The sequence below is a fragment of the Entelurus aequoreus genome, linkage group LG23 (genome assembly GCF_033978785.1).
Source record: "Entelurus aequoreus isolate RoL-2023_Sb linkage group LG23, RoL_Eaeq_v1.1, whole genome shotgun sequence".
Lineage (NCBI taxonomy): Eukaryota > Metazoa > Chordata > Actinopteri > Syngnathiformes > Syngnathidae > Entelurus > Entelurus aequoreus.
In genome coordinates this window covers 9,713,210-9,733,136 of record NC_084753.1, presented here as the reverse complement: position 1 = coordinate 9,733,136, position 19,927 = coordinate 9,713,210, and the positions used below count along the sequence as shown (strand labels likewise).

The window sequence follows — 19,927 nt, the reverse complement described above, 5'->3', positions numbered from 1 at the left end:
ATTACAAATAAGAATTGTGATTCATTTAAAAATGGAAAATATTTTATTCTCTTACTGCAGTGAGAATTTTTCTGTATGTCTTGACTACAAAATGATAAAGTTGGAGTGCATTTTGTTTGTTCAGTAGAATCCAGGTTACTAGCCAACACAAATATAAATAAGTAGCTAGCAGTGCTATAATATTGATCATCCAAGAGTAAATCATGAAGACAAAATGAATGGTTGTTTTTACCAATGGTATGTCTCGGGCCTTCTCCAGGTGGACAATCTTGACAGTCTCTCCACCCCACTGCGTCAATGTCTCCGTTTGGCTGCTTGGTGGTTCTGGTTCCATTTCTCTCTTTGCTATGCTGTCATGTGCCAGAAGCAAAGACTGCAACACAGGGCAACATTCAAATACACAAATCATCACCACAACATCACATCAAGCAAGACTTTTTCTTTGAAAGATTCTCTACCTGCATGTGAGTGTCTGATAGCAGACTGGAGAGTTCTAATCCTTCTTTGTTCGGACTTGCTTGACTGAGATTTCTGACCTGAATCAACAACATCCCACTTGATCAGATGAAATCTCACATGAAGCTTATACAAACCACAAAAGCAGTGAAGTTATCACGTTGTGTAAATGGTAAATAAAAAGAGGATACAACAAATCCTTTTCAACTTATACTGTATTCAATTGAATAGACTGCAAAGACAAGATATGTCATGTTCACACTGACAAACTTTGTTCTTTTTTGCAAATATTAGCTCATGTGGAATTTAATGTCGAACAGTTTAAGAACATTTCTCAACAAGGAATTTAGGGATTTCACCATCTACGCTCCGTAATATCATCAAAAGGTTCAGAGAATGTGGAGAAATCACTGCAGGTAAGCCATGATATTACACACCTTGGATCCCTCAGGCGCTACTGCATCAAAAAGCCACATCAGTGTGTAAAGGATATCACCACATGGGCTTAGGAACACTTCAGAAAACCACTGTCAGTAACTACAGTTGGTCGCTACATCTGTAAGTGCAAGTTAAAACTCTACTATGCAAAGCCAAAGCCATTTATCAACAACACCCAGAAACGCTTCGCTGGGCCCGAGCTCATCTAAGATGGACTGATGCAAAGTGAAAAAGTGTTCTGTGGTCTGACGAGTCCACATTTCAAATTGTTTTTGGAAACTGTGGACGTGGTGTCCTCCGGACCAAAGAGGAAAAGAACCATCCGGACTGTTCTAGGGTGAAAGTGTAAAAGGCAGCATGTGTGATGGTATGGGGGTGTATTAGTGGCCAAGACATGGGTAACTTACACATCTGTGAAGGCACCATTAATGCTGAAAGGTACATACAGCTTTTGGAGCAACATATGTTGCCATCCAAGCAACGTTGTCATGGACGCCCCTGCTTATTTCAGCAAGACAATGCCAAGCCAGGTGTTACAACAGCGTGGCTTCATAGTAAAAGAGTGTGGGTACTAGACTGGCCTGCCTGTAGTCCAGACATTGAAAAAGTGTGGCAGCTAAAATATGAGAAGGGAGACTGTTGAACAACTTAAGCTGTACATCAAGCAAGAATGGGAAAGAATTCCACTTCAAAAATGTGTCTCCTCACTTCCCAAACCTTTACAGAGTGTTGTTAAAAGGAAAGGCCATGTAACGCACTGGTAAACATGCCTTTTTTGCAATGTGTTGCTGCCATTACATTCTAAGTTCATGATTAATTGCAAAAAATACCAAAGTTTGTCAGTGTGAACATGAAATATCTTGTCTTTGCAGTCTATTCAATTGAATATAAGTTGAAAAGGATTTGTTGTATTCTCTTTTTATTTACCATTTACACAACCTGACAACTTCACTGCTTTTGGGCTTTGTACAAGGACGGCAAAATGTAGTACCTCCAGTGCCAAGTGCAGTGCCTGGTTTGTGTGGGGGTATGGAGGGGAGGGTCGGTGCATGCTGCTGGCCACAGCATTGTGGATCTTAAGTGCAGACTGGAAATCAGACTAGACACAAGAAATGGCACAAACTTTTAGACAGGAATATGGAGGAAGCTTCTATGAAAATAAAATCCAAGTAAGCTTTAAAATATACACACCCACATAAATATCAGTTCAAATGTATTCAAATTGTGTGGTTATTTGTTGAAAAGCGGATGAAGAATCATCAATCGTGTCCATAAAGTTACTTGCACTAAGGGAGCGATAACATTAATACCAAGGGTCGCTACCAGATCGATACTAGCATGACAGAATTGATATTTTTACCTTGTTTTGGTGTTGTTTATAATCTTACACTGTTTATATTGTTATATGTACTGTTTATACAGTGTTGGCTTGGCTTACGAGTGCCACACCTCACAAGTTTTTTGAAGAATTTTTAAACTAAGGACTTTTATCCACGAACATATGGAGAAGCTGCTGAGACCTGCAGGATATACCGTAGAAGTCCGCTCTCCAAGGTAAATAATTGCTGTACATTATTAGTTGTTACTTCATAAAACTACAGTACTGTAGTTGTTTGTAGTCAGTTCTATTTTACTGTATTTGATACAATATTTGTTCATTTTTCTCAATAAAAAGCATGTCAAAATCTTTCGGGGGCCAAGAATGGAACGATTGCATTTCAGTTCATTTCACTTGACATACCAGTGTTTTTTTGTAAAGAGCTGCGTCACGGAAGAAAATAAACTTGTAGGTCAAGGTACTGTACCTGTGCGTTATATTCAGGCATGTGAGGAAAAAAGAGGAACATTTCTGTCGGGGACGGCGTGGCGAAGTTGGTAGAGTGGCCGTGCCAGCAATCGGATGGTTGCTGGTTACTGGGGTTTAATCCCCACCTTCTACCATCTTAGTCACGTCTGTTGTGTCCTTGGGCAAGACACTTCACCCTTGCTCCTGATGGCTGCTGGTAGCGCCTTGCATGGCAGCTCCCTCCATCAGTGTGTGAATGTGTGTGTGAATGGGTGAATGTGGAAATAGTGTCAAAGCGCTTTGAGTACCTTGAAGGTAGAAAAGCGCTCTCCAAGTATAACCCATTTATCATTTATTATCATCAGCACAAAGTGCTGCCGAAAGAAAATGATGCAAATCAAGATGACATTTCCTGCAATTGGGAGCATTTCTACATTATATTTGACCTTCAGATGTATTCTCATCTCCCAACCTCTTTTTGTCCCATGGAATGTAGCACAGATTTACTAACATTATTGAACATGTCATGTACAATTCTAGAACTCAGAAAACGTTGGCAACTCTATCTTACAGCCACGCCCCCTCAGGTAATTTACTTCCTGCGTTGTGACCTCTGTTTACGTCCTCAAGTCAAAAATATATGTTCTCGCTGACTAGTAATAAATGTTATACTGCTTGACAACTGACAGTGTTGGGAAAATAATCAGCAAAGTAGAGCAAGAACGCAGGAGACAAGAAGTAAGCTAGCTGGATGATGCTAACTAGGGAACTAGTTTGGGTCATCTTGGTGTTTAGGCAAGAGGAACAGCGAGTACCAGCATTCAACACATTTAGTTAAGATCATGTTTGATTGATATTGAAGTGACTTTACATCATTTACCCATTGAACTTTTGTTATCGTTAAGAGTTCCGGTGGGACGGGTTTTGACGGGCCTCATTTACGTTGTTGTGTGTTATGTTTAGTTACTGCTCCATTGCTGATAAGAAAACTAAGTTAGCTCCCTCTTTTGACACTCCTTCAACTCCCATCCTTACACACTACAATATTTCATTTTTTAAAAACGCGGAAGTGATATTTTGAGCCGAAAATTAATGTTTAAAAATGCAGATTTCTGCGAACATTCCACGTGCCGGTATAACAGATCTGGGAAAAATATGATTTTCAATCCGCCAGGCCCAAACACGTGTCAGGAACAGATGCCCAGGCAGATGTTTACGTGGTGATGTATCATATTGTAGGTGTTTATTACACTTTGCATTCATATTTTGCTGTTTGTTACATTGTTGTTGTGTTTTGCTTGATTGTAAAAGATACACAACTATGGAGGAGCTGCTCTGAGAAGTCAAATATGTTGTTAATATTCACTCTTTTATTGTTCATAGTTAATATTGTAAATCCCACTTTCTTTATTTTCATGTACATTTTGGGTGTCCCATTCAGTAAAAAAACTGTAAAATTCCATTTCGTTTTTTTGAGGTGGTCTGTCATAACTTTTTTAGAACTCTATGGGACATTGTGACTTTTGGTATTAATGTTCCTGAAAAAAGGGGAGCCAAACACACATACTGTACAGCAGGTTTTTACAGCTAAACGTGTATATATCATTTATACACACATACACATTGGCCCCCCCAGACACATTTTTTTCTGTCAATGTGGCCCCAGAGTCCAAATATTTGCCCAGCTCTGCTGTATATTGTTGACAAACAAAATGTAAATAAGTTGTAATACATTATGGTCATGATCAATAAGGTAAAAAGCTAAATTGAAAAATGTGAAGTAAAACGTCCCAGTCGTGGTGTTGGCAATACTTTGGAACCTCCATTCACAAACTTTTCGATGAAGCCAAATATGTTTTTGTGGACAAACGCTTGACTCAGGTGCCTGCAGGCAAGAAAGCAGGGCAAAAGGTGCAGCCTTCCACTTCACTTGCTGCACAGGAAGAGTCACGTATTAACACTCCACCATGTGTGCCTTTTTACTTTTATTTTGCCTTTGTCCATTTTAAAAACTAAATAAAAGTACCAAAAACTCAACAGACCAGCGTGGAAAAGACAGAGCAAATCGCCGTGGTGTTAAAAGAAAAGACTATTTGCAAAGAGTACATGAATAGCACTCACAAGCATGTTTTAACGGAGTCTTTTCTGAGAAAAGATGGCAGACTGATGTCACAATGGAGGGGAAGACACTATCTCTCCTCTCCTTCCAAAGCACAAACTTGCCCCTGGAGTGTTCTTTCTCCCTCCGTCTGCTTCTTTCTCTTCTGCTCCTCTGCCCTTCTTAATTTGGCTGCATTTGACTTTTGAAATGTTTATTGTTGTAGCAATATGTTTTTTCTAGATAAAGACTTTATGATTGTGTTTGTGTGCACGTGCTGGCAGAGCAGAGCATACAGCAGCTTGTAGTTGTTGTTGTTCTGAAGGTTGATCCATCGCCCCCTTTTGTTTGTTTCAGTACTGTATGTTGTGTTCCAAGTGTTAACTTAAATAGTCTTCAAATGTCCAGCCTGGTGCTCATTATTCATGTTTACATTCTGTCTCACTATACAAACATTTCGATTTACAAAGCATGTTTAGGAAGTTTGTAAAGTGAGGTTTCACTGTACTGGCAGTTACTTGGCACTAGTGATGGGTACTGTTCACATTTCAACCGATACAGTACCAATTCACGCTACCTGGGAATCATTACAGTACTCACACTTTTGTGTGTCAAAAAATTTTGTTTTTAAAAATAAAATGTCACTTTTTATAGCAACATTTAAAAAATGATGTGATTATAACTGCTGTCCAGTTGTCATATGATCCTTTGCAAGTATGACATGAAGTTGCAAGTCCAAGACGATAATGTATAGGTTATGTTTTTGTTATTTTGTGGCCTAAAAAGAGTTAATACGCTAAGCATTGTATTATTACCCACCAGCTGTTTGATTGTAATGTGCATCCAAGTTGTAGTTTTCATGAACACATTTGGAGGTATTGAAATCGCGTGTCAACAGCAAAGCCAATGTATATTAGATATTTTGTCTGAGTCTGGTCTTGGTGTTGCTGTGGAAATGCAAAGAGTTTGCTGAGCGTGCAATAGTGCACAATCCATGTACTGTAATATGGCACTGCTGGATTTTATGTGAATCGGTGAGATTTGGTCAATGCCAAAAAAATACTGGATTCTGTACCTCTTCAAACATTTGTAGTATCGCCCACAGACAATTTTCACATTTTCTGAAAACTTACTTGAATAATGTGAAGTTGACACGCCAAACACAAAGCGACTGGGCTATAAAGATGAACATTGAGGATTACGGAGCCATGACAAAACAGACATTTAAACAGACTGCACATGGATGGAGGAGAAATAGAAGTGTTGATGCAACCATTCAGATTTGATGATGAGGTACTTGAGCAACAATAGTTCAAGTCAAAGTAGGTACAGCCCTGTGATTTGAAGGGAGCAGATAAACAGCATTAAGTCTGAAAAAGAGCATCTAAGAGAAGAACTTGGGGAAGTCAGGAGGAGGAGAATGACAAACCAGGCTCTACACAACTACACAATATGTTTCACTGACCTCAAATTCAAATTGCTTGAAGACTGTAGATCAAAATGAGAAGAATTGCATGTGGTTGTTAACTGACTTGACCATTCTTAGTAGCTCAACCTCTTTAGTCACTTTCCAGGATTTTTTTAAGAAACATTTTTAGGCATATTCTACACACTTATGTTGTGAAATGATTCATCTAGCAGAGTCTCATTTCCGGGTCAAGGGTTACACTAAAAACAACAATAGGCGGCCGGCTAATCTTAGCGCTACTTTATCTTCACCGCAACCATCTCAAAATATCTTTCCGCAGAAGGACTTTTTTATTGACTTCCATTTTCAACTCCTGTCTCGTCAATAACACCTCTCCACGTTGTTAAGTCTTAATTGTGAGCTGACAGCGGGGAGTAGTATGGGCTGCTGTGAGCAACCGTCTGGTCAAAGTGGAGATGAACTCTTTTCAAACACTTCATCAATAACACTTGATTGATGTGGGACCACAACGCAGACTCACAAAGCTAACATCTGGGGCTGGGTATCATCCATTAGCTCTCAAATCTGTGACACACTTGTTGTTTTGCTTTATCATAAAACATCTTTGGACAGCTGAAACTTCTTACAAAGTCTCAAAAGTGCAAGTTTGAAAGAAGAAAGGAATTGAAAGTGAAAGTGTAATTGTATTGCAACCTTCCATCACCGCACATTGCACTCAGGTATTGTTTGCAAAGTAATAACAGTAAAGAAATGATCAAATGTAGTTTTGGACAAGGGTAAATATATTGGAGCAGTATTTTTAGATTTGAAAAAAGCTTTCAACACTGTAAATCAGAGTTTTGATGACAAAATTCAAACAATTTAATGTATCAAAACAAACCATAAATTGGTTTAAATCATATCTTGAATTGTGACAACAATGTGTTGAAATAAATACTGTCAAATCAGACGTAATAAATGGTGATTTGGGTGTGCCACAAGGATCTAGTTTGGGCCTGCTGCTTTTCAGTATATATATTGATGACCTCCCCAATATTTACACAGATACTGTATGCAGATGATACCATCATTTATGTGGAGCCCACTCCCTCAACAGGCTTCAGAGATATTAAACAGACAGCTTGCTGAAATATCAACATGGCTTCAAAATAACTGTTTAACCCTAAATGATAACAAACCAGTCTCAATGTGTTTCTCTCTGAAGAAACAATCATTCAATGAAATTCAGGTCAACATGAATCAAAATCAAATAGAGCAGGTAAAGTAATTTCAATATTTGGGTGTTATTTTGAACCCTAAGCTAAAATTTGTTGGCCATATTATAAAAATTATTTAGACCATGAAAATAAATATAAACTGTTTCAGGCTTATTAGACCTATGTCCTATGTGTCTAATTGTGCCATGGTCTGGGGACAGATGTATATAAACAAACACTAAAGATATTTGACCAAAAACCAATGAAGCATCATCACTGCCATATTACCCAAAAATATAACATGATGACTTTTCATCATTTTATACATTTCTCATTTTTAAAAGCTTTTTTTAAGTGTCTTAATGCATTAGCCCCTGATGTGCAGTGATGTTTTTAAATGATTAAGTCTTGAACTCTAGAAAGTATTTCAATGGTTGAAATCTGCACTTTTGAGTGTTGTAGGAATTATTACTGTAATCTACATCACAGGAACTAAGCAGAGCAGCCAGCCCCAAACATGTGTCAGGAACACATTTTTACTTCATAATATATCATATTGTAGATGTTTATTACACTTTGCATTCATATTTTGCTGGTTCTTACATTTTTGCTTGATTGTAAAAGATACACAACTATGGAGGAGCTGCTCTGAGAAGTCAAATATGTTGTTAATATTCACTCTTTTATTGTTCATAGTTAATATTGTAAATCCCACTTTCTTTATTTTCATGTACATTTTGGGTGTCCCATTCAGTAAAAAACTGTAAAATACCATTCTGTTTTTTTGAGGTGGTCTGTCATAATGTTTTTAGAACTCAATGGGACATTGTGACTTTCATGTGTTATACACACGTACACATTTGTCTCTCAATGTGGCTGCCGAGTTGAAATATTTTCCCAGCTCTGGTCTACCAAGTGAAATTGTGTGTTAGCATACCTGGCCAATAAAGCTGATGCTGATTCTAATGACTGCTGCCGCAACACTACTGGGGCGGGGGAATAACTGATATTATGACTTGTGAATCGATATTGCTAAAAATGAAAAGATATCGTTCCCTATTTGACTTTGTCAGTTTTTTTTTATTTTTAACAAATTTGCAAGAGTTTGGAAAAACTACACTTTTTCACAAAGTCATTGTATTGTGCATAGACAAAAATAAATGATTTTGAAATGATGCAAATATGGGGAAAAAGTGAAGCACTGAATACTTTCCGGATGCTCTGTACATCGAATATTTCCTTGTACAATGGAAGTAGTATTCCTTTGTCATTTTTTACACTTTTGCACATTGTTTTACTTGATATCATTTAAACTGTAATCTTTCAAATGTGCTGCTCTGTCCAATGGAAAAGTAAATGATGTGTGTTTAACGTTTTGAAAAAACTTGAGCCACGTGTATTTCATATTTCAATGTAATTTCTTCTTTTAGGAGAGCAGAACATGTTGCAGGTAAAAGGCAGTACCTTTTTAGTCTTGTCCATATCAAACGATGTTGGCTACATGCATACACACCAATTATGACAACATGAGAGGAAAAAAGAATGTTTTGAATATACAACATTGAAGGATCAGTATTGGACATGAACAACTGGTATGAGGCCATCTCATGTGGTTAGGTCTTTACCCTGAAAAATCCATTACCTTGTTTAGTAGCGCAAGAACCAGCTCTATGTCATTCTGACTCTGTTGGTCGGACAAACTGCCCCGGACCTGCCTCAGTGACAGCAGCAGCTCCTCCAACTCTGCACACAAATAACACAATCATTTACCTAGCAAACAAGATACTTACTCTATCTCTACTTGTCCACTGACAGAAGAAGACTCTTTCTCATTCATGCGTGCAGAATGTAATTACAGTGTAAAGGGTATACAGTAGTGTTGTCCCCATACCAACATTTTGGCACCGGTACCAAAATGTACTTCCATACTTTTCTGTACTTTTCTAAATAAAGGGGACCACAAAAATGTCATTATTGTCTTTATTGTAACAAAACATCTTAGGGTACATGAAACATATGTTTATTATTGTCATTTAGTCCTTAAATAAAATGTTGAACATACTAAACAACTTGTCTTTTAGTAGTAAGTAAACAAACAAAGACTCCTAATTAGTAACATATTGTGTCATTTATCATTGTATTTTGTCTACATTATGAGGGACAAACTGTAAAAATTGATTATTAATCTACTTGTTCATTTACTGTTAATATCTGCTTATTTTCTCTTTTAACATGTTCTATCTACACTTCTGTTCAAATGTAATAATCACTTATTCTTCTCTTCTTTGATACTTGACATTAGTTGTGGATGATACCACACATTTAGGTATGGATGTGATACCAAGTAGTTACAGGATCATACATTGGTCACATTCACAGTCCTCATGTGTCCAGGGACATATTACTGACTTTATAAACATTATATATATTTTAAAAATAGGAAAAAAAGAGTTTGTGACAATAAGAACTATTGATGTAATCATAGTAGTATCAACTAGATACGCTCTTGTACTTGGTATCATTACAGTGGATGTCAGGTGTAGATCCACCCATGGCATTTGTTTACATTCAGGAACGGCGTCATTAGCGGTGACGGCGGTGAGGTATGGTGTGTAGTGAAGCATGTTTTACTATTCCTCGTCCTCCAGTGATAATGCTAGTTGTAAGAAACTATTTGTCACCATGGAGACCAGGATTAGTGATTTAGAAGTAGCTAAAACACTGTGGATGGATGTTAGCCATGTGTTAAAGCAGCTCTTCCTGAGGGTGTTTCAGTGTTATAACTTCACCTTTATCTTGACTTTTTACACCAACATTCTCCCTTTTCTGTCTACACACTGTGTCTGCTTGTAAGTACTCTGTGTGTGTGCGCTGCCCAACATGCTCCTCCATGTCATGATGGGACAACGCGCCGTCATTCCCGTAAAAGAAAAAAAAAATATGGGGAAGCGTTACTTTTCAAACAGAGTATTGTACCGTTTTTGATTCATTAGTATGGCGATACTATACTAATATTGTACAACCCCAGAACATCAATGTCTCTCAGTTTCAATGAAGTGTCTTACATTTACATTCCTTTCAAGCTTCACTTCCTTTTCTACAGTTCTCCCGTTAGACTCCAACACTTTACAGTACACTACTTTTTTCATGTGTGTGTGTTTGTACCGAGCAAAGTGTGCTGGTTGCTGAGTGCCGGCTGCTGTGGTGTGTACGTATCCTCTAGGAATGTGGGGTTGTCAATGCCGCTGTGGGGATTCTGGGAGAGCTTCTTGAGCCTTAGGGAGGCGTTCAGATCCAGCTGCCGACCCTCCTCCTCTCTTCGCCGACGGAGGTCCTCCTGGCAAGCACAGAAAGGTCAAGTGGGTGAGTCTACACCTTTTCTGGCTTCCAAGTGAAGACAGTTTGAGTCAAAAGTGCAGTGGCCGCTGATAGTGTCAGTAGACACTGTCATAGAGCAACACCATGTCTTTATACATAGCTATCCTCCTTTAGTCATGTCAATTCTAATCCTTTTTCAAAACAATACTTTAATGCTTCACAAAATCTTTCAAACGGCCACCATCCAAACATTTGGAAAGTGTGTGCTTGCATGCCTGGTGTTGTCGTATTCTCTCCAGTTGTGCGGAGCGTCGGACTGGCAGTGTTCGGCTCCCCAGATCTCCCGGACAGTCCACAGCCATTTCCCTGTGCTGGTGTCCTAACCTCAGCTCTTCATCTCCTCCTCCGTGTCCGTTCAGATAGCTCGTTGTCATGTCGCACACAACTTAGGATTCCAGGGTTGTCGCTCTAGGAGGGTAGCTCAGTAAACAAGGGAGCCATGTCAACCTTGGCCTGTGGAGAGAGCAAATGCCCAGTCAACAAAATTGTTGATGAGTGACTATTTTTCATCTAAGGTGTAAAATAAGCTAAAAGGCTGATACTGGATGCAAGGTTCCCTGTGCAATTGTTCCTCTGCGCACGGCAATTCTATGCCATCCACTCACAAAATCGAATTATAAAATACGCGCATAACAATTTTCAATGTAACGGACGACTCGCAGCCACAACAGAGAAAACGGTTTTCGTCATCACTGTTCAATTATCTGTCGAGACGCTTTAAGGAGGACATGAATTCCACCCATCACTTTATTGAGCAAAACTCTTTATAAACACATGCTCAAAACATTGGTAAAATAGTTTCCATCTAGCAAAACTGCTCATTTTCTGCCATACAAACCAAAACCAACTTTGTCATATCAACAGCACCCGCTCGCTCTTTCTCACATGCGCCAACACATGCACATAAGGCACTTAGCCAGTGATGCGTTTACAGTCACACAAAAAGTCAGACAACTCCAACACCACACATTTTGTGTAATTCCAGGTCGTTACACAATGATTTACCAATCAAATGTGTGCTTATTCTACTGTCATTTGTTAAGAATCTTAATTGATAAATATTAATCATGACATGCTGTTAGTATATCAATTAAATACTAACAAAAATATATATTTTACAAACAGAAAGTTACAGGAATGTACACATGATCCCATGCTTACATCTCATTGTGCAACATGTGAATGTTTTGATGGGAAGTAAATGTGATCTCTGAAAGGGTTACACATTATTTCCCAAGCAGGATCCCCACCCAGACATACAATTCTAGACAAAAATATTTGTTGTTATTGTCATTGTAAGTGGACCAAAACACTTATATTAGAAAATCATGTCTTGGAAATGACTGCTGTGATTTGATTATAATAATAAGAAATGTAACTTATTTAGTGGGGCTTGGGACAGGTGTGCTGCTGGTGTGGTGTCGCTCACATGTGCTCCGCTGAATGCTCAAGGAGTTTTTATGTGGGAACATTGACTGGATGTCTAAAAATACATTCATCAAGCCAAATAGAAATAATCATTAGGGATGTCCGATAATGGCCTTTTTGTCGATATCCAATATTCCGATATTGTCCAACTCTTAATTACTGATACCGATAACAACCGATACCGATATATATAGTCGTGGAATTAACACATTATTATGCTTAATTTTGTTGTGATGCCCCGCTAGATGCATTAAACAATGTAACAAGGTTTTCCAAAAATAAATCAACTCAAGTTATGGGAAAAAGTGCCAACATGGCACTGCCATATTTATTATTGAAGTCGCAAAGTGCTTTTTTTTTTTTAACATGCCTCAAAACAGCAGCTTGGAATTTGGGACATGCTCTCCCTGAGATAATCCTGATACCCACTACAACTATGGGAAACACTGTACTTTGACTTTCACAAAGTGCATTTTTTTTTTTTTAAACATGCCTCAAAACAACAGCTACAAAAACAATGAAGGCACACAGCTTCAGTACAGAGTATACTAGAAACTGGGCTCAATCTGCCCTGTTCTTAACATATTCGTATGAGTAACAAAAATGCAAATAAAAACAAGAAAGGCACAAAAATAAAAAAACTGCTTCAGTCTAGACTAGTAGATAACACAGCCATCCTTTAAAGTGCATGAACATTAATAAAACTGCTTCAGTCTAGACTAGTAGATAACACAGCCATCCTTTAAAGTGCATGAACATTAATAAAACTGCTTCAGTCTAGACTAGTAGATCAGTGGTCCCCGACCACTGGGCCCAGTACCAATCCGCACAAGAAATCAAAAAATAAAAAAATATATTTTTTTTTTTTTAAATTAAATCAACATTAAAAAACACAATATATACATTATATATCAATATAGATCAATACAGTCTGCAGGGATACAGTCCGTAAGCACACATGATTGTATTTCTATATGGAAAAAAATATATATATATATATATATATATATATATATATATATATATATATATATATATATATATATATATATATATATATATATATATATATATATATTTACCTGAGCCATGTGAATCAGATATGGCCATCTACATCAACAATGTGATTTACCTGAGCATGTGAATCAGATATGGCCATCTACATCAACAATATGATTTACCTGAGCGGCTGGACAGGACAGATTTAAAAAAATAAAAATAATAGATTTTGGATTTGTTTCAAATTGATTAAGAAACGTTAAAAATAAGAATCATGATGAATCTGAAAATAGATTTTTTTGGACACCCTACTAGTAATAGTGCCAAACAGAGTGGTACTGTTTTTCAATGTATAGTAATGTACAATAAAACTATTTCCATAGGTTTTTCTATAAAAAAAAATAAATAAAAAAAAGGGCAGTTTAGTCGCCAGAATTTTACTGTATACATTTTATAGATTTCTATTTTACAGGCTAGCTTGTTGCATTTGAATTTGAGACCCCTGCTCTACGGTAAAGCTCTGACTTTTTGACGCTCGATGGAAGAAAATGCTTCACCCACGTCCCATAAGGAAAACCCAAACACTTCTAAATGTAACATCCTCCATATATCTCATCTGAAATATCTAGGAAGAACTGGTTACAGAACAACACCTGGAAATGGCCAAAATCTGCAGAAAATTATATTTTGGAATGTTTTGAGGTTGCAAATGTGCATAAAAAGATGCAATAAGGTGCATGTTAACTGAAGTGTGTAACTAGCTTATATTCAAACGAGGCTACATTCCTCACTCACAGTGTTGTTGCATGGTAAAAATCCCTGTTTGGCTCCATGACTACAAGCACATTTTCACATTGGAGGCAAACTGTTTGGACTCTCTGGTCTAGAATTGTATTTATTGGATAAATACCTGCCAGAATTCTGCAGGCCTGCGATGCGGTGGCAACTTGTCCAGGGTGTACCTAGCTTTCTGCCCGAGTGCAGCTGGGATAGACTCAGCTTCAGGCAGTAATGTGTTTATACAAGTTTCACTTGTGCTACGTCCTTTCCTAATGTGGAAAAAACAAGGTGTCTTGTATTCATAATAGCGAGATAGCGCTAGTTTGTCCTTGAGTTTATCAAAGTACTGTTATCAATCACGTTTTTTGATGTTTTATCGTTTCACCACTGTTATAATTAATACCGTTTATCATTACATCCCTAGATGATCGTATCAGAACTCTGATTGAGACGTCCCTAAAACCAGCACGTACAACAACAGCAAGGCTTAGGTCAGGCTGATTACAAACTGCAAATGACAAGGTAAATGTATCTCCAAGACACCTCTTGCTCTTTATTGTAGATGTTCAGACAATTTGTCATGATGTAATGACGGCAGTTAGGTGGTCCCCCAGCCACACACACTAACAGACCACAGCAATATATCCAATGGTGGGAAAACACAGGGGACGGATGATTAAAGGGAGGTAAAGACAAATAAGAGAAGATTAACAACAATGAATGTCAACAGACAGAAAGGGAAGTAACAGTAAACAATGAATCAATTACTTATCTTACAGTGTCACAACAACATATTTGATCTTTGATATACCGTATTTTCCAGACTATAAGGCGCACTTAAAATCCTTTTTTTCCCCTCAAAACTCGACAGTGCGCCTTATAACCCGGTGCGCCTAATGTAAGGAATATGTTTGGTTGAGCTTACTCACCTCAAAGCTATTTTATTTGGTACATGGTGTAACAATGAGTGTGACCGGTAGATGGCAGTCAAACATAAGAGATAAGCGTAGACTGCACTATGATTGCAATGTCTCAAGTAAACAACACCAACATTTTAATTTTTCATTGAAAATATAGAACATTACACATGGTGCTCCAAAATCTATCAAAATGTTTTAGTAGGACTTTGGTAAACTATGAAGCCACACCACTTGATGGATTGTACTGTGCTTCAACATAGGAGTATTATTATGGTGTGTGTATAAGGTAAGACATATTATCTGGCGTTTTGTTTCACAATATTATGCAAAAGCAACTTTTCTTACCTTATGGTACCTGATGATCTGTATTTAGGATCTGCATAAGTCCTGAAAAATTGCGCTCGTCCGCGAGTCGATAAGCTTCTTCTTTTTCTCTATCTTCTTGTTATGTGACATTCATGTTGCCATTTCTAATATAAAGTAGTGTAAAGTTCTTACTTATATCTGTCAGTAAACTCACCATGAAAGCACTAAAACATACCGGTGTAGTGACTTTACATTATTCACCCAAGGAACTTTACTTATTGGAAAGTTCCGGTCGGACGGTTTTTCACGGGACACATTTCCGGTGTTGTTGTTGTTTCAGGATGAGGAGATGCTGCTCCGTTATTGATTGAAGTAAAGTGTGAATGTCATTAAAACAGTTAGCGCCATCTTTTGACACTTCTTCCACTCCCGTCCTTGCACGCTACATGTCAAAGTACATAAGACTTGTAGCCACATGTCAGAGTACATAAGACTTCTAGCCACATGTCAGAGTACATAAGACTTCTAGCCACATGTCAGAGTACATAAGACTTCTAGCCACATGTCAAAGTACATAAGACTTCTAGCCACATGTCAAAGTACATAAGACTTGTAGCCACATGTCAAAGTACATAAGACTTGTAGCCACATGTCAAAGTACATAAGACTTGTAGCCACATGTCAAAGTACATAAGACTTGTAGCCACATGTCAGAGTACATAAGACTTCTAGCCACATGTCAAAGTACATAAGACTTCTAGCCACATGTCAAAGTACATAAGACTTCTAGCCACATGTCAAAGTACATAAGACTTGTAGCCAAATGTCAAAGTACATAAGACTTCTAGCCACATGTCAAAGTACATAAGACTTGTAGCCACATGTCAAAGAACATAAGACTTGTAGCCACATGTCAAAGAACATAAGACTTCTAGCCACATGTCAAAGTACATAAGACTTGTAGCCACATGTCAAAGTACAAAAGACTTCTAGCCACATGTCAAAGTACATAAGACTTCTAGCCACATGTCAAAGTACATAAGACTTGTAGCCACATGTCAAAGAACATAAGACTTGTAGCCACATGTCAAAGAACATAAGACTTCTAGCCACATGTCAAAGTACATAAGACTTGTAGCCACATGTCAAAGTACATAAGACTTCTAGCCACATGTCAAAGTACATAAGACTTCTAGCCACATGTCAAAGTACATAAGACTTGTAGCCACATGTCAAAGTACATAAGACTTCTAGCCACATGTCAAAGTACATAAGACTTGTAGCCACATGTCAAAGAACATAAGACTTGTAGCCACATGTCAAAGAACATAAGACTTCTAGCCACATGTCAAAGTACATACGACTTCTAGCCACATGTCAAAGTACATAAGACTTCTAGCCACATGTCAAAGTACATAAGACTTGTAGCCACATGTCAAAGTACATAAGACTTGTAGCCACATGTCAAAGTACATAAGACTTGTAGCCACATGTCAAAGTACATAAGACTTGTAGCCACATGTCAAAGTACATAAGACTTGTAGCCACATGTCAAAGTACATAAGACTTCTAGCCACATGTCAAAGTACATAAGACTTCTAGCCACATGTCAAAGTACATAAGACTTCTAGCCACATGTCAAAGTACATAAGACTTCTAGCCACATGTCAAAGTACATAAGACTTGTAGCCACATGTCAAAGAACATAAGACTTGTAGCCACATGTCAAAGAACATAAGACTTCTAGCCACATGTCAAAGTACATAAGACTTGTAGCCACATGTCAAAGAACATAAGACTTGTAGCCACATGTCAAAGAACATAAGACTTCTAGCCATAGGCTCATTTGCAACCCTCCTCCCTGGTTAGGTTTTCATAAAAAGTTGAGAAAAGTGTCAAACACATACAAAAGGAATAAGACAAGTACAAAATTAAAATAAATGTCTCCATGTATGCAAACTACAGCCAGTTCTAGTGCTCACACTTCTGATTTTCCTTAAGCCACTTTTTCAGTGAAAACTTGAATGTGCCACTGTGACTTTAACTCCAGTGGCAAAGACTTCCACAGATGTGAGACCTTCACTGAGAACCCAGACTGACCCAGAGTGGTCCTTCACTACACATCACCTCAGGGGCTAATGCATTAAGACGTAGAAAAGCGCTATACAAGTATAACCCATTTATTATTATCAATAAGACACTTAAAAATAGCTTTTAAAAATGAGAAATGTATAAAATGATGAAAAGACATCGTGTTATATTTTTGGGTAATATGACAGTGACGATGCTTCATTGGTTTTGGGTCAAATATCTTTAGTGTTTGTTTATATAATGACAACATAGGCTTCACTACACATCTGTCCCCAGACCATGGCACAATAAGACATATAGGATCAACTTATAGCATGCATGTCAACTTGTGCAGCTCGAGTACACACACACACAAACACACACACGCACACACACACACGCACACACACACACACACTCACAAACAGCTTGTACAGCTTGAGTACACACACATGCTCACAAACAGCTTGAGTACACACACACACACACACACACACACACACACGCTCACACACGCTCACAAACAGCTTGTACAGCTTGAGTACACAAACACACACACATGCTCACAAACAGCTTGAGTACACACACACAGACACACACACACACACAGACACACACACACATCCCATGAGCAGCAGTGAGGAATGCCAGGCAGTCCTGGGAAGCAAATTCCAGGGCTGGGGGAGGTTAGTGTGCGTACACACACAGTCCTTACAATATTAACTCAACCAAGGACAAGTATGAGGTCAACAAAACAACTTTAACCACCAGTTTTGTTTTTTGTAGTGGAATGTGATTTTGCCCCTTAGACTATTAGTTAATGCACAGCATGTTTATAAGAGAAATGTATAGTGAGTGGTCCCTAGATGTCAGCAACATGTGCTCCAGCACTTGTCTGACACACGGACATTCCTCAAGTTCAGCAATACAATACTAAAAGGAATACAGGCTTCATTCAAGGATCAAATTTGTGACTTGTTCCACCTAAAAAAGACAAACTGTAAACCATATTTAGTGAGGTACTTGGCACTGCACGGTGAAGCAAAAAGACTACCGTATTTTCTGGACTATAAGGCCCACTTAAAATCCTTTTTTTTCTTCTTCTCAAAACTCGACAGTGCGCCTTATAACCCGCTGCACCTAATGTACGGAATAATTCTGGTTTTGCTTACCGACCTCGAAGCTATTTTACTTGGTACATGGTGTAATGATAAGTGTGACCAGTAGATGGCAGTCAAACATAAGAGATACATGTAGACTGCACTATGATGGTAATATGACTAAAGTAAACAACGCCAACATTTTATATGTTCCATTGAAAATATAGAACATTACACACATTGCGTTTAAAAATCTATGAAAATGTTTTAGTAGGACTTTGGTAAGCTATGAAGCCACACTGCTTGATGGATTGCTGGTGCATTAATACTGGTATTACTATGCTGTGTGTATAAGATAAGAAGACATATCTGGTGTATTGTTTCACAATATTATGCAAAAGCAACTTTTTTTACCTTCTGGTACCTGATGATCTGTATTTGGGATCTGCATAAATCCTGAATAATTGCGCGGGTCCGCCTTTGTAGTCCATGGCGACACTGTAGTTGATAATCTTCTTCTTTTTCTCTATCTTCTTGTTATGTGACATTCATCCTCCACTGTTGCCATTTCTAATATAAAGTACTGTAAAGTTCTTACTTATATCTGTCAGTAAACTCACCATGAAAGCACTAAAACATACCGGTGTAGTGACTTTACATTATTCACCCAAGGAACTTTACTTATTAGAGCGTTCCGGTCACGGGTGTTGTTGTTGCACTAGTGAGCCACGGATGAGGAGATGCTGCTCCGTTATTGATTGAAGTAAAGTGTGAATGTCATTAAAACAGTTAGCGCCATCTTTTGACACTTCTTCCACTCCCGTCCTTGCACGCTACACCACTACAACAAAGATGACGCTGTCCAAGTGGAGGCAGTTAAATAAGACGCATCCTGAAGAGACTGTCAGAAAGTGAGTTGAAGATGATGTGTAAAACATCATCTATGCAACATCTTGAGCAAAGAACCAGCATTACATGTTATGTAGACCACAAGGAAGTCTTTTACATTTAGAAAATAATCATAATAATAATATGACTCCTTTAATGCGCCTTATAATCCGGTGCGCCCTATGGTCCAGAAAATACGATACATACAGTAGAGGCCAAAAGTTAGGACACACCTTCTCATTCAATGCTTTTTCTTTATGTTCATGACTATTTACATTGTAGATTGTCACATCAAAACTACGAATGAACACATGTGGAGTTATGTACTTACAACAAACGTGAAATAACTTAAAACATGTTTTATATTCTATCCATTTTCTATTGTCCCTTTTAGGGTCGCGGGGGGTGCTGGAAGATATCTCAGCTGCATTCGGGCGGAAGGCGGGGTAAGTAATAGTAAATTATATTTATATAGCGCTTTTCTCTAGTGACTCAAAGCGCTTCACATAGTGAAAACCAATATCTAAGTTACATTTAAAGCAGTGTGGGTGGCACTGGGAGCAGGTGGGTAAAGCGTCTTGCCCAGGGACACAACGGCAGTGACTAGGATGGCGGGATCGAACCTGAAACCCTCAAGTTGCTGGCACGGCCGCTC

The 19,927-nt window shown here is 38.2% G+C and overlaps 1 protein-coding gene across 2 annotated transcripts in view; it reads right to left on the bottom strand.

Annotated features, from left to right (window-relative positions):
* The window catches only part of LOC133640408 (protein PALS1-like), a 76,985-nt gene that overhangs the window by 26,132 nt on the left and 30,926 nt on the right, over positions 1 to 19,927 (bottom strand). For both annotated transcript variants that reach the window (XM_062033802.1, XM_062033801.1), the window contains exons 2-7: positions 10,997 to 11,234; positions 10,569 to 10,740; positions 9,046 to 9,146; positions 1,886 to 1,993; positions 459 to 536; positions 233 to 373 (exon numbers count right to left, since the gene is read on the bottom strand). In XM_062033802.1, coding sequence (XP_061889786.1) covers positions 233 to 373; positions 459 to 536; positions 1,886 to 1,993; positions 9,046 to 9,146; positions 10,569 to 10,740; positions 10,997 to 11,155 — 759 coding nt within the window. In that variant the 5' untranslated portion in view covers positions 11,156 to 11,234. The remainder of the gene's footprint in view (positions 1 to 232; positions 374 to 458; positions 537 to 1,885; positions 1,994 to 9,045; positions 9,147 to 10,568; positions 10,741 to 10,996; positions 11,235 to 19,927) is intronic.